This window comes from Piliocolobus tephrosceles, chromosome 3, assembly GCF_002776525.5.
Source record: "Piliocolobus tephrosceles isolate RC106 chromosome 3, ASM277652v3, whole genome shotgun sequence".
Taxonomy (NCBI): domain Eukaryota; kingdom Metazoa; phylum Chordata; class Mammalia; order Primates; family Cercopithecidae; genus Piliocolobus; species Piliocolobus tephrosceles.
Window position 1 is genome coordinate 30,637,679 of NC_045436.1, and position 16,546 is coordinate 30,654,224.

The following is a 16,546-nucleotide window of genomic DNA, read 5'->3' on the forward strand; positions in this document are numbered from 1 at the left end:
AAGAAAACAAACAAACAAAAAAAACTACCAGTACCATTGATACATGTTATGATTATCTACCCAACAAACTTTGAAGTCATATTTTATGAAACCTCACAAATAGTCCTGATATGTGAGATACAACTAAGTTTGCTCATTTTATCCATGTACTACTGTTTCTTCACACTCATCTAGACAGACCCTTGATGTGATTTTTACTGATGTAATAATCCCTTTGTTTTTCAGATCCTCTTTCATCTTTCAGTAACTCCTTCTTGGCATTTTTTAAAACGATACAGTCTCTAGCACATAGTAAGAACTCAGTTCAAATGTGTTGAGTCAGTAAATAAAACTTTTCTTCCAATACACTAGAAAAAGTGATTTTTATGCTTATCAAAAAATTTACATAGATTACCACCAAATTTTCTTGACATGTCTTAGTTCCACTATTCATTTATGCATTTTAAGTAAACATTTTTATCACATCTTTTGTTTTTGCACATAAGCCTAATTTTGTGCAACACACAATATGAAAAATATAAGCTTATATTTAGAATGCTCTTCAATTTTCACTGAGCTTTTATAAACCCTCTTATTTGCTTTATTCTAATAGTACAAACAACCATTTTTTACCACCCCACAAAAGCAAAGTAGGCATCCACAAATAACCACACCTAATTCTCTATCAAGACAAAGTGCTTATTCAACACTCAACATTTATACCTTGCAATAAATGTCTGCATGATCATCTCTCATTACGTGAGGGACTAACAGGATGTTATTGGGGGTTCTGGAGAGAAAAAATTCCATCGCAATTGCCACATTTTACAAATCTGTAAAATAGGTAAAATAATAGTATATAAAATTAGAACAAGAAAAACCACCCCACTCTTATAATTGAACCATTTACCTCAAGCATGTCCATCTTTTGGTAGGGATAAATACCTACTAGCTACCTTTTCTGGAATACTATGATACAAAAAAAAAAAAAAAAAATTAAGCCCTTTACAAAGCTCAGCAAGTGGTGCACAGTCATCATCAAAAATAATTCCTTTCTGGAACAGGTTTTTCGGAGTGAGGAGGTGCCAGGTAACAAAGAGAAGATTCTAGATTATAGCCCACTGCCTAAACTCTCTGACATTTCACCTATTTCTTCCTCCCTCGGTAATCTTATGGGAAAAAAAAAATTTACAACGAACCACAAAAGAGACAACCGAAATGTGTACTTTAATATACCCTGCATGCTGGCACTGTGGGTAAGAGACTGATCTCTGGAGCCAGGCTGAGATAAAATCTACACCTCTGCCACTTGCATGGTTTTTAACTGTGGACAAGTTACTTATAACCTGAGAATCAATTCCATTTGAAAATTCAACGCACAGGGTTGCTGAGGGCTATAATCTAGAATCTTCTTTTCATTACCTGGTACCTCATTAAATGAGAGAACACCAGCAAAACCCTTAGGTTCCATTTTGATAGTTTTATCAAACTATCAAATGTACTGCAAATACTGTGCAGATGTAATTTAAGTAGGTTCTATAATCCAGGTTTATTAATGTATACAACAAATCTGAATTTTAAGTGTAAAGATTTACGAATATGCTTCCCAGGTGGTTGAAAATTATTTCCTAAGAACAATTATAATAATTAATTTTTTCAATATAAAGATTCCCAGACTTTTTTTTTTTTTTTTTTTTTTGAGACGGAGTCTCGCTCTGTTGCCCAGGCTAGAGGTGCAGTGGCACGATCTCGGCTCACTGCAAGCTCCGCCTCCCGGGTTCATGCCATTCTCCTGCCTCAGCCTCCCCAGTAGCTGTGACTACAGAAGCCTGCCACCATGCCTGGCTAATTTTTTGTGTGTGTATTTTTTAGTAGATATTGGGTTTCACCACTATGTTAGCCAGGATGGTCTCGATCTCCTGACCTCGTGATCTGCCCGCCTCGGCCTCCCAAAGTGCTGGGATTACAGGTATGAGCCACCGCGCCCGGCTGACTTTTTTTTTTTTTTTAGAGAGACAGGATCTCGCTCTGTCATCCAGGCCGGAGTGCAGTGTTGTGATCAGAGTTCACCGTAACGTAACCCCTAAACTCCTGGACTCAAGCAATTCTCTTGCCTCAGTCTCCCAAGTAGCTGAGACTACAAGTACATGCCACCACATCCAGCGAATTTTTTTTTTTTTTTTTTTTTTTTTTTTTTTAAGAAACACAAGTCTCACTATATTGCTCAAGTGAGTATTAAACTCTTGGCTTTAAGAAACATCCCACCTCAACCTCCCAAAGTGCTGGGATTACAAGCATGACCTACCACAGCCAGCAAGGATTCCAGATTTTTAACAAACCCTTAAAAACATGTTACAGACAGCATATAAATGAACAAAATTTATGGTTTACTTTACTGTTGTTTGCATGCTGCATTCTGCAGACTTTTCTCTCCAGAATATTATGATGTATGCTTTAAAAGACTGCCTCAGCCTCCTGAGTAGCTGGGACTACAGGCAAGTGTCACCACACCTGGCTAATTTTTGTATTTTTTTTGTAGAAACAGGGTTTCACCATGTTGCTCAGGCCAGTCTCAAACTCCTGGGCTCGGCAATCCACCTGCCTCGGCCTCCCAAAGTGCTGGCGTTAAAGGCATGAGCCACAGTGCCCGGCCTAAATTATTTCTTCAATTAAATAACACTTTTGCAAAAAGAAAACCTACAGGGAACCTACATATTGTTTATGATACAAACTTTTGAAAATATAATTTAACTATTCATAAAGAAAGTACCTCCAAACACAGTTAACATCTCTTCTAATCACTGGCTTTCTGAAACTAATACCAGAGAAAATATTATTATGAAGTTCAATTTTACTAACAATTTTAATCCCTTTAGAATAATTTCTGAAAAAAAATTAATACATGAATCTCAAAATCTTCAGGATGACACACAGAAATCCTTTTTTAATGTTTACATCCAGAATGTTTTTTTAATCATACATGGGAATGTCCTCATTTAAGGTGCTTTTTTTCTTTTATCCCATGTAAATTCCCATCTTATCTTCAATCAGAAGCATTTTTTAAGCTATGAATTCAACACCTAAAATTTTAAAAAAACAAACTTTAATTTCTAATTAGGTTTGGATACTTGAGCACTAATATTTCTAATTAGTTTCAAACGGAAGGCTAAAAATGTAATACAGACAAAGCTATAGAAAAAAATTTACCTTTCAAACCCTGATGTGGGTAAGTACACTCCACTTTAAGATGATTTCTTACACTATACTCAAAAAATTTCATTGTGGAAGAGAAAAAAAAGATGTACAAGAATATGTGAACAGAGCACGCACTACAAATTCACTTAAATCAAGCCCACTTCCTTCTGGAGTCGTTACTTTAAGGCACAAAGTAGCAGACCTTTATCCATACAGTTTGCTACCTATAGAAAAAGATATACTGAATATCATGTTAAAGATACATAACCTCACTCTGGTCTAAGCTCTGTGTGCAAGTAACACAGTTAGTTTGAAGTTGACTTTCTTCAAATTGCTACTGAAGTTTGCTACTGAAATAAGTGAAACAAACACTTTCTAGCCATAGTGCCAACACTGCCAACAATATCCATGTGTTATAGGTGAGGATTTAAAATCAGAAACAGATGGGTTTGAAGCTTCGGTTCTAACATTTACTAGCTGTATGACCTCAGGCAAAGTATATCAACTGTCCTCATCTGTATAATGTGAGAAAACAACATATTCTTCACTGGGTTGGGAGAGAATTAAATACGATAAAACAGGCAAAATATAAAGCACAGTGCCTGGTTTCTCTAAGTATCAGATATTACTAACATTTTAAATGAAAGCACAACTGTCAGTTATTGATAGGAAAGAATGGGAGAGAATCAATCAGTAAAAGGTATAATTCATAAAATAAATACAATTTTAAATGTGAATAGATATGTGTCTATAGTATACATCACAGACTATTTAAAGCCTTTGCACAACTAGAAATGTTGAACAAAGATACCTTCTTGATGAAATAATCTCATTAGACTAAAACAACTATGTAAGTGTCCAATTAATATGAATTCAGCACCACATTTCATACTTAGCTATCAGAGTTTAAATGCATTCTTTTTTCCTATAGATGAATAAAAGCTTGATTGGAGGGAGATAATACCTGTGTTATAATCGGCTCAATCACATTTTCCCCACAGGATCATTCACCTGATGATCTGAGAACAATAGTATTCCTCCTAAATAAAGAAAAAGGATGCAGCTGCCTCCATCTATAAATAGGATGCTGCTATACGAGTTGAGAACACTATTGTTCATACTGTCAGTTTAAATCACTTCCACATTTCTAATGAAGAGGTCAAGTTGCAGAATTGTTATTATAATTTTGAATACTGGGAAAAAGTCACTAAAATTTAATTTGCTGTAATACGTATACGAGTAATTTTTCAGTGGTCAGACTTGATTCTGAAATACTCTTTTTAAGACACCTCTTGGACAACAAGAGGTCCCTTAAAAACAACACTACACTCAGTTTTCTTGAAAACATCTACAGGTTGATCCCACTAAATGTACTTAAAATAAAAGAATTTTCTCCATACAGATTCAAGCCACACACTTTTCCCTAAGAGAACAGTGATGTCCAGCCGTATGTGTCTAACAATGGAATATGAGGTTACAACTTGTTGTTTGTAAAATGGAAGGAGGGTGATGCAAAATAAACAGCTGTATGATCCAGGAAAGGGGCTGACGGAGATACTGCAGATGGGCCCTGCAAATGACAGAGGTGGCAGAGGAAAACAACTGAGAGAAGTATTCTGGCATCAGACCCAGTCGAAATCCGAACTTCGCTACTTATTGCTGTAAGGTTCTGGGAGAGTTACTTAAATATCTCTAAGCTTAAATTTCACCATATAAAAATTAAGGATCATACCTACACTTTATAGTGTCGCCGTGAAGACCAAATAAAATGAGGTATATACAACACTTAAACACTGGCCATTATACAGCTACTGCTATTGTTTCAATTTTAAAGAAAAAGGGGATTAGCCAGTCTCCAAAAAAGTCAAATAAGAGTGAAACTTGAGTAAGGGCTTCCACAAGGTGGTCAATGACAATTTCTGGTTCCTTCAGGTTCCAAGGTCCAACTTGGCAAATAATGCTAGTAAAATTTCATCCTTCTCAGTTGATTCAATTAATATTGAGCAAATTGGGTAAATTAAAAAGACTTGGTTTTGTGTGCCATTCAAGATACTCTGGATGCTCTCCTGAATGAGTGACTATAGTCATCTCTGAGCTTTTTTTTGTTTTGTTTGCGATCACCAAGGGCTGCTAACTGGTAATTACCTATTTCTCCCTGCCCACAAAGAGAATAGTTACACAAAATGTTCAATAAGGAACTCTGTGAAGGAAAGGTGTTAGTTATTTAAAAGTAGAGAGATTTGGGTAGGAAATTGTTTAATGACCTCTGATAACCTTATAAGTGCTCTCAACAAAGATGGTTTAGGTACTACTACCTCTTGGGAGACTGGAGATTAACTAGATAATCTTAAAGTCCTTCTAGACTCAAGACACAAAAAGGAGAGCCAAAGGAAAGTGATATGTCTTCCTTTGCTTTTTGTTCAGCTACAATCTACATTTACAACTAAGTAACAATGCTTTCCCACATACGGAGAACAATGAAAGATAAAGGATCACTGATCTGCATGCAGTTCCTGGAATTTATTGGTTAGGGAGTAAAGTTGGAGGAGAATAAGAGGACTATTGCCTCTTTTTACTTTTGGCAAAAATGCAATGCAGGCCCTCTTAAGAACAAAAATCATTAAAACCTTCTAGTTAATATTTATCTCCTTTAAGAAGAAAATATTATGAACTACTATAACTCTGAAATGTCAAATAAAACAAGTATTTTAAACAACTAAAATTAGAAGTACACCCTCAGGCACCATCTGCTAGCCCCACCATAGACATTTACTACACTTGGCTGCTGCCTGTCTCAGTCATTACCCCCAATTCCTCAAAACCCAGCTTCCCTACCTCAACCTTCATGCCACTGCCACTGCCATAGGAAGAAAGGAAAATGAGTGGAGTAACTTCAAATACTCAAGTAACTGTCCTAAAAGAAGGACCATTCCTTTCTTAAACAATGACATTCTAGCAGCAGAGGTATGTTGGGAGTGTTTTTCAAGGTCCAAATGAGAAAACAGACATTATAAGGAACAAGGAAAACCATGGCAATAGAAAGTTGTTGTCTCATAAAGTTTCCCCTTCCCCCTGAAGAATGGACTTGGTGAAGAATTCCTTTAGATAGATACCAAGATTACAGATAGCAAGTGCAACAAAACTTCTGTAGTCTTGTAAAACATGTTCTTTTAAAAAGCCATTCATTATCCATTTTGGCTGACAGACATAGTCAATTAAGTCAAAGGTCTGACTCCAAAACCCTGGTAACCACTTCAAAAGAGTATGGGTTTATGATTCCCAAACTGTAAAGAACACAATAAGCACATAATTTGGGAGTATTAACAATAATAGATAAAAACAGTAATGCCCCTCCTCACCCACTTGCTTAGTAGCAGCCCTGTTAGTTGGCTTTTTGTTTTTTTTCTTTCAATCACCACTGAACAACACACCCTATAGGCCAGCATTCTTACTGCTGACACATAGCAGTTTCATTCAGACCAGCTATAACCACCTAAGATCCTTTCAAGAGGCAAAGCTGCAGTTCTAACTTCATGGTTAATGGAGTTGGCATATGTTTATTGACATTTATAATCATGAAGTGTTACATGAAGAAGGCACAACTGGGCAGTATCTTTTCTTCAGCTTGAATGGACAGACAGTGCAAGAATCCTGACCAGTCAAATAAAGTGAAAGGCCAATGAACCAGCTAAGTGGGAGAAAATGGTTCCTAAAATGAGCACTGGAGTCACTGAGCTTCTTAAATAATATATATTCCTGAGCACTTCTTTAGATGTAAATTGGGTAGATACTGCAGTGGGTAAATCTCTACGTTATTTTAACCCAATGCAATATAAACACTCTGTAAATGGTTGTTATACTATATTTCTTATTTGTATTGTTTATTGTTGCACTGTTATTTTTGGGTTTGGGGTTTTTTTTCTTAGTATTTCCCATCCATTGCTAGTTGGATGCTGCACTTGCAGATATCGAGACCAACTGTAATAACTATCACAAGGACAAAAAACCAAACACATGTTCTCACTCATAGGTGGGAATTGAACAATGAGATCACTTGGACACAAGTCAGGGAATATCACACATGGGGGCCTGTGGGCAGGGGGGTTGGGGGTTGGGGGAGGGATAGCACTAGGAGAAATACCTAATGTAAATGATGAGTTGATGGGTGCAGCAAACCAACATGGCATATGTATACCTATGTAACAAACCTTCACTTTGTGCACATGTACCCTAGAACTTAAAGTATAATTTTTAAAAAATGCCAAAAAAAAAGTTCCTCAGGCTGAAAAAAACAGTATTACATAAAAATAATAATTTACAGAAAAGAATTTAGAAAGTAGATATAATACATAGGGATTAAAGAGATTCTTTTTTCTTTTTTTAGTTGTTATAAAAATTGTTCAAAGAAAATTAGTAACAATATATTCAGACGTTAACAACATGCAGCAGTAAAATATATAAAACAATTTCAAGTGCTGTGGGATGTTAAGTGGAATGAAACTTTCAAATATCTTTCATTTCTATTGAGAAACTGAGTCCTGCCAACAGTCAGCTTGGAAGCGGATCCTTCCTCAGTCAAGCCTTCATATAAAACTGTAGCCCCAGCCAGACAACGATTACAAATTTGTAAAAGACCCTGAAGCACTGGAATCTGCTAAGCCATCCTTAGATCCCTGACCTACAGAAACTGAGACATAACAAGTACATGGTGTTTTGAGTCTAAGTTGTAGAGTAACTTTCATATGGGAATAAGTAGCTCATATATCTAGAAAAATCTTCAAATATTTGGAAACCTGGCAATACATTTTTGATAATCTATGAATCAAAGTAAAAGTTTTAACAGAAATAAGCAAATATTTAGAACTCAACACTAACTAAAACATATCAAAATTTGTGAGATGCAATTAAAATAGTAGAGAGGAAATTTTATAGCTATAAGTGTTAAATTAAAAATAAATTTAAAAAAAAAAAAAGAACGAGTGCATTGTGAGGCATAAGGGATGCATTTACTAATTAAATGGCAGAGGTCTGCCAATAGACAAAAGTGCTGTTTTATTCCTCGAGAAAGACCAAAGTCACCCTTAAGAATTACCACGTCTTCTGTAATACTGCTCAAACTAAATTCCAGGAATTTCTACTGTCCTAAATGCAGAGTCAATTCAGGTGTGGAACAATAAAATAATGCTCAGTAATGGTCCTACTAGAGAAACAGATAACATCTTACATATTCCCCCTACCTGGAAACTTCTTACAAAGAAACTCATTATCTCCTTTCCATTAACTGTATTTCTTCTCAGGACAGAATTCTATTACTGAACATTCCCACCTTTGTTTAAGGCCAAAGGGAAGGAGAAATGCCTAAAGAATCAATTTTCTAATCCTCTTAAATCTTGTCAAAACAAGGAAGAGGAAATGTGCAAAGGTGGCTGTCAACCAAAATGGAAAATTAAAACTACTCAGCGGGAATTTCATATTGGCTTTAAATGCTGTGTTTGCCAACTTTTTGTCACCTATGTATCCTTTCAAAATTAAAAAAATCTCATTGTCTCCTCACTATAGTTTAAGGTTGTCTCCGTCCCCAATTTGAGAATCACAGGAACCATACTAGCTGAAAGTTTCACTGTGTTAATCTCTGGGGAGATTTATATTATATTTTGGAATATATTATGGAAGTTATAGCATGTTCTGAATTCGAAATATCAAGAAATTTTTATAATACTGCTTCACATCTGAAAATCATCACTTTAATAAATAGGTAAGCTACTAAAAAAAGTGGTTCATACTATGTACTTACAATAGTTTATACAACTGATTGACTCTCTAGGCAAACAATCCTATCTATGGTACATGGATTATCCTCACAGCCATTTCTATCAAAACAGAACATTTGTCTTTGCCCACTTGGCCTAATATAGAATTCATAAGAAGCAGTATAGTAACATGGGAAGGGATCTCAATCAAATCCTATCTGAGAACCTGAGCAAGTCACCAATTCCCTCTGTGTCTCTGATTCAAGAGATCTCTTGATTCTAAAATCTCCTTAGTCAATCACAAATTGAGCCTGGTACCTACCCCTAGAAGCAGATTGTTTTACAAATTATCAGCACAATAACATAGCTAAACATCAATCACTAACTATTTGATCTTAAATGCTAAATATAGTCACTCTGGACGTAATCTCAATTTTTTTGTTTGTTTTTTTGTTTGTTTGTTTTTAAGGTGACGTGAGTGGAAGGAGAGATAACATAAGAATGTGTGTGTAATCTGAGTTCAATAATACCTACCAAGAGTACGCATTCTCCAAAATATAGTACACAAAGACAACTTTATGAGTGAAGGGATTTCAACAGATGTAAATACAGTCAGTAAGAGACAGGCGATAAATAATATGTGCTGAGAAAGGAGGAACCACTATTACTGTCCCTTCTACATCCAATCTACCTAGTAAGTTTTCTTGCCATTTCACCAACATACTGAATTCTACTTGCTTCTCTAGTGGAACAACCTTCTAGTTAGCTAAGAAAATTCTTTCCTCTGGACTGCTAGGTGATAATATATCATTTACTTAAAATTATACTGCCAAATATTAATGGTTATAGAATCATAAAACGCTAGAGCTAGAAAAGTCCTTAGAAAGCATCAATTCAACACTAATTTTAGAAGGAAACCAAAGCCTAAAGAAGTTAATCAACCTGTAAAAGGTCAGATTCCTTATCTAACCACTCAGTTTATCATTGCAAAGATGGACTGAGAGATAGAAATGTTTAAAAATTAGAACATGGGTCCTTCTTTTGTTTACTCAAGTACTAACTGAGCATCGACTGTATACCATGCCAAGCACTGACGCTTGTATATGTCCTTTTCATGCAAGGTTAGCTAATTCTGTTTTATTTAAAACATGCTTTACTAGCAAATTCGCATAGTACCCTTCCCTGAACAGCCTGCAAGAATTCTACAAATAACTTTCAAGGAGGGGATATTTTCTCAAACAAACAGCAAAGATTCAATTTCAGGAAAATGTTGGAGGGCAACAGGGGGAGGCAAGAAGGAAGCACTACATATACCTGGGAAAATCTAATCACTCCTATACTAGACCTTAAAAAGTTAGTGATAGTTTAGTTATAAGGATTAGGATAAGAGAGTCTAGCAGTGTTTAGTTTTATTTCTAACTTATTAAAACTACCAAGATGGACTTCTAAGAGTCATTCTAAATTCACCAATTTTAATAATGATTTTGGATCCCCAAAGTAGACATTATTGGATTAATAAGTCTGAGTCTCATTTTTCTTTTCCACAGAGCAGGGAACCGTAACAGTGATTCTCACACTTCACTGTACATTACAATCTCCTGTGGAAGCTTTTTAAAAGTCTGGTGCCCAGGCCACACTCCAAATCAATTAAATCAAAATCCCTCTCAGGTGGGGGGTGGGCGGCAAACCCCGGCAAGATTTCTTTTTAAAGTTCCCCAGATGTTTCAATGTACAGTCAAGGGAACCACTAAATCAGGCAATCTCTTGCATCTAATCCAGTTCCAAAATTCTGTATCAAAGTCAACTCAAGTCCACAGCACCAGGGAATTTTCATGCTAATGAAGACTAGTAGTGTAATGAAATTGTTTGATAAAGGCAAATAAAAGGTTACTGAAATAACATAGTAACTGACCAATATAAAAAAGTGTAAACAATCCAAGTGAAAGGCATATAGCAACTATTTAAACACTTACTAATTAGATATAAGACAGCAACACCTAAAACCGTTAGCTAAAATAGAAGACAATTTGAGCTAAGAACACTTAAAATGTGTAACACTTAGGCTGGGCACAGTGGCTCACACCTGTAATCCCAGCACTTTGGGAGGCCGAGGCGGGCTGATCACGAGGTCAGGAGATCGAGACAATCCTGGCTAACATGGTGAAACCCCGTCTCTACTAAAAATACAAAAAAATTAGCCGGGCATGGTGGCGGGCGCCTGTAGTCCCAGCTACTCAGCAGGCTGAGGCAGGAGAATGGCGTGAACCAGGGAGGCAAAGCTTGCAGTGAGCCGAGATTGCACCACTGCACTCCAGCCTGGGTGACACAGTGAGACTCTGTCTAAAAAAAAAAAGGAGGGGGATATATATATATATATATATATATATATATATATACAACACTTAGAATTAATTATAAATCCATGAGTTCACAAGGTAACTTCTCAGTTTCCCCACCTTTCTCTTCTCAATACTCCCACAGAGCACTGTGCCTTAAATAATATGCCAAAGAATCTTTCTCTAAAATAATCTCTCCTACCAGGATTGACAATGAAAATAATGCCTTCAAAATAAAATTCTGTACCTTTTTACAAATATGGAAGCTATATGGAAACACCCTAGTGTTAGGCTCAACATCTTTATGGATTTTCATTCTTAATTCATTTTACTCTGTAGTTTTCCCCTTCACCTCAAAATAATCGTAGAAACAGCAACAACAAAATTGGTTGAATCTTAAGTATTACGTCAGAAAAAAAATAAAATGTATTATATACTAATCATAAGCTTTAATACTTTAAAAAAAAAAAACAAAACGAGACACATTAAGTTCAGCAACTAAATTATCTAAAAATGACACAGCACTGTAAATTTTCAGCCATTAGGCACATACAAGCCGGTTTCTTCTAATAGCTCTCAGAAAACATAAGTGTATTTTAGTATTAAGTAATTCTAACAAAACTAGTAAGAAACATACTGTAAAATGCATATATATGGACGGTTTTATGCACATTAGAGCAAATACAAATTGTGCACAACACTGTGTGAATTCTAGATCACTCAATAAACAGAAATGATATGGTAACTCACACTGAAATTATCTGGGACCGTCATTACACTCCATTTCATAGATAATTGAAATTTGACAGTCCAGATGAATAAGGATTCCCCAACAAAGATAAAATGTTTTTAACCTCTGCTTCTTAACCTGATTCTTTACAATATTCAGATAAGTCTTCAGGGGTAAAGTCTACGTAAGACTTTGTAGCACATTGTCAAGTACACATCAAATAGTCCCTAAAAATTTGCTCAAGGTTAAACTTTTAATTCAACAATAAAAGAGAGAAGGCAGCTATCAGGTGCAAATCAAGTATTTAGTAAAATTTAATATAAATCAGATGATTGCCCTAAAAAGGACTAGAGTAACAGGATATCTGGATTCTACTCTGGATTCTACTATTAGTCATTTAGGGGACAACCCATTTTATATTGAGCTAATTTTTTTAACCTGAAAAATGAAAGGAGATAGAATAACTTCTTAATTTCCTTTTAACACAAAATTTAAGCAAAGTATACAGTGTATTAAAAAGTCAATGCAACTTTACTCAGTCACCGTGAGTAAAAAAGTTAAAAAGATCGGGCGCAGTGGCTCTCGTCTGTAATCCCAGCACTTTGGGAGGCTGAGGTGGGAGGATCATTTAGCCCAGGAGTTAAGAGACCAGCCTGGGAAACGTGGAGAAATCCTATCTCTACACAATATACAAAAAAAAAAAAAAAAAAAAAAAGTAGACGTGGTGGTATGCGGCCACAGCCCCAGCTACCCAAGAGGCTGAGGTAGGAAGATGGCTTGAACCCAGGAGGCGGAGGTTGCAGTGAACTGAGATTAAGCCACTGTAATCCAGCCTGGGTGATACAGCCAGACCTTGTCTCAAAAAAAAAAAAAAAAAAAAAAAGCAAAAGGCAGGCAACATCAATCAGCACCTAACATGTTGTAAAACTTTCAAAAACATTCTGCCTTTACTATTTCATAACACAATTCTGAAAATATTTCTATTATATCCACAAGTACCAGAAACAGTGTTTCATTGCTTGTTTTTAGGATTAATTGGTCATTAAGACCAGAAACAGATAGTAATAATCTTGATTTCTAGGACTACTTGCATATTGCTGTTATAAAAACAACAATATTATAGAATAATGGCACATGTAGTATAACTATTTAAAATGGAGAGGCCGGATGCAGTGGCTCACACCTGTAATCCCAGCACTTTGGGAGGTCGAGGCGGGTGGATCACCTGAGGCTGGGAGTTCGAGACTAGCCTGACCAACGTGGAGAAACCCCATTGCTACTAAAAATACAAAATTAGCTGGGTGTGGTGGCGCATGCCTGTAATCCCAGCTACTCGGGAGGCTGAGGCAGGAGAATTGCTTGAACCCAGGAGGCGGAGGTTGCGGTGAGCCAAGATCGCGTCAATGCACTCCAGCCTGGGCAACAAGAGCGAAACTCCACCTCAAATAACTAAATAAATAAATAAAATGGAGAAAACCCTACAAATTACTTTATGGTAGTTAACAATGAACTCGTTTGCGATTTCCCTTTATTTGTCACAAGATGATAAAATTAATTTTAACAACACAAGCAACAAATGACTTTCGAGACTAGTGTTTTTGCAAAATTAGGTCTAATACTATTACGCTGTTAGGAAACTGCTTTACTCTGAAAATTAAAATTATGTTTTTATTTAGGAAAACATTAACAGGATAGCTTATGGTCTAGAAGTGATGATTAAACTGCTCAGGTTAAATATCTCTGCATCTGAAAAATCATTAAGATTGTGAGTACAAAGGCCAACATGGAAACTGATACATGTGAATTCTCTTTTCATAAATAACTAAAGTTTTAAAAAAATTATCTCAGCTTGTAACTCATCAAACCAAAAAGGCCAATATGGAAATTCATACATGTGAATTATCTTTTCATAATAAAGTTTAAAAAAAATTATCCTAGCTTGTAACTCATCAAACGAAAAAATGGCAGAAATTTAAATCTCTTCACTATGAAAAAAATAAAATATCTACAGGCAACAAAAAAGTTCAGCCCAGATTTTCATACCAAAGAATCAACAGTAATAAAAATGTAATAATTTACAACTAAAAATGAAAACAAAGACTTTGGGGAAGATACCTACTTAATAGTATTGTCTAATCTACTTATAAAATTTATAGACATTCATATCTATGCCTAAAGATATATTAATTTGCCTAAGGAGTTTAATTTTAGTTTCTGAATGCTAAGTGTTAAAAAAACATTTAAATCCCTTGATATAAAACTACACTAATGTGTCTCCGCATATGCACATTGATTTCCTAGCGCTGTCCAGCGAGAGGGCCTAGAAGAGGTAATACCCCAGAGCAGCAAAAAGCACATCCCGACACCCAGACCTTGGTTTCTAATGTCATTCTCCAATGAAAGGAACCAGGGGTCCTTAGAGAATGGCTGGCTCTAGGCTGGGGTGGGGAAAACACAAGATGAGCCCGGAACACTTAGTAGCACCAAAATGTAAGAACGTGCTCAAAAAATAACAACAACAACAACAAAAACATGGGCGTATCAAACGGATACAGGAACAAAGCTGAGAGAGCTTCAATGCCAAACGCTGGAAAAATCTGAGCAATAAAATATATAATGTAATATTAAATTACACTGCAAAGTATCAAATAAATAGACCTGAACCCACAGTGATACAACTGTGATTAACTGACTAGACAATAAATGGGGGAGAATAGGTCACTCTTCCTTACAGAAGAATTCCAAATACTTTATGTAGATGTTCCCTCCCTCCAGGAGGTGGAGCTTAATTAATTCTCCCATTTCTTGAGTGTGGGTTGGATTTAATGACTTGCTTCCAAAGAAGAGAGTTTCGGGAGGAAGGAGCAGTAACTTTACAGTGCAAAAACCTGACAACCACTAACTCAGGACAAGGTGAAGGTCAACATCAACAGTGACAAGTCATATTAATAGTATGTATCCTTGATATGATGTGATGAAAACAGTACTTCACCTCTGTGGTCTTCTTCCCAAAACCCACAGTCACAGTCTAATCATGAGCAAACATTCCAATCGAGGGACATTCTACAAAATACCTGACCACTAGTCCTCATAACTGTCTAGGTCATAAAAAAACAAGGAAAGAGTGAGAAACACAAGTCAGAAAAGATGACAAAGGAGACATGATGACTGAATGGTGCGATCCTGTCTCACTTGCAGCCTCTGCCTCCCATGCACAGGTGACTCTCCCACCCCAGCCTCCAAATAGTAGGACTACAGGCGTGTAACACTATGCCTGGCCAAATTTAGTATTCTGGATGGGATCCTGGAACAGAAAGACGCATTACTGGAAAAACTAGTGGAGTTCAAATAAAGTCGGTAGTTTAACCGTAATAAACCAATGTTGGTCTCTTAGTTCTTACAAAAAATGTGTCACGGTGATGTAAGATATTAACGGGGGGCCAGGCACGGTGGTTTATGCCTGTAATCCCAGCACTTCTGGAGGCTGAGGCGGGCTGATCACAAGGTCAGGAGATGGAGACCATCCTGGCTAACATGGTGAAACTCCGTCTCTACTAAAAATACAAAAAATTAGCTGGGTGTGGTGGTGGGCGCCTGTAGTCCCAGCTACTCGGGAGGCTGAGGCAGGAGAATGGCATGAACCCGGGAGGCAGAGCTTGCAGTGAGCTGAGATCGTGCCACTGTTACTCCAGCCTAGGTGACAGAGCGAGACTACATCTCAAAAAAAAAAAAAAAAGATACTAAGGAAACTCAGTAGGAGATATTACAAGAACTTTCTAGACCATCTCTGCAATTTTTCTGTAATCCAAAATTATTCCACAATAAAGTATTCTTGAAAAAACCATACCCACATGGACATACCAATTTTAAAAATATTTTCTCACAGCTAAAAATAAAACCATGCAAAAGAATTTCATAGATTCAGGCATGGGCATTCTGCCTCTGAGTCCAGATTTGAGTTTGAGAATGATTTACAGACTAGAGAAGAAACATTCATTCTTTTCTTACTTATTTTGTTTTAGACAGAGTCTCGCTCTCTCGCCCATCCCAGAGTGCAGTGGTGTGATCCTGGCTCACCTGCAGCCTCTGCCTCCCACACACAGGTGACTCTCCCACCCCAGCCTCCAAATAGCAGGACTACAAGCATACAACACTATGCCTGGCTAAATTTTGTATTTTTTGTAGAGACGAGGTTTTGCCATGTTGCCCAGGCTGGTCTCAAACTCCTGAGCTCAAGCAGTATGCCCGCCTCAGCCTTGCAAAGGGGCAGAATTACAGGTATGAACCACCACATCTGGCCCATTTATTATTTAAATAGTGAAAAACCTTACTTTCTACTTTCTCCTTGTCCGTATTCAGTGATCAAGACACACTGATTGTTGCTCCTCAACAGCTCCTTCCCACTGCCAATCAAGTGTCTGGTGAAAGGCCCTTGTCCCTCTAGATGAAGAAATACCTGTCTCCTACCAACGGGACAAGATGGTGCTCTCTTTTCTCATTCCCATCAATTTCGCACAACTGTTATATTCCTGAGATGCAGAGCTTTAAAGTTGACA

The 16,546-nt window shown here is 36.7% G+C and overlaps 1 protein-coding gene across 6 annotated transcripts in view; it reads right to left on the reverse strand.

The window, feature by feature from the left end:
* Positions 1-16,546, reverse strand: part of RAPGEF2 (Rap guanine nucleotide exchange factor 2) — a 262,493-nt gene that overhangs the window by 196,784 nt on the left and 49,163 nt on the right. For 3 of the 6 annotated variants that reach the window (XM_023228369.3, XM_023228352.3, XM_023228389.2), the window contains exon 1: positions 703-833. The exons of 2 other annotated variants lie outside the window; for them this stretch is intronic. In XM_023228369.3, coding sequence (XP_023084137.1) covers positions 703-789 — 87 coding nt within the window. In that variant the 5' untranslated portion in view covers positions 790-833. Of the gene's footprint in view, positions 1-702; positions 834-16,546 lie in introns of those variants that run through there. One more of the 6 variants, XM_023228361.3, reaches the window with a different exon arrangement.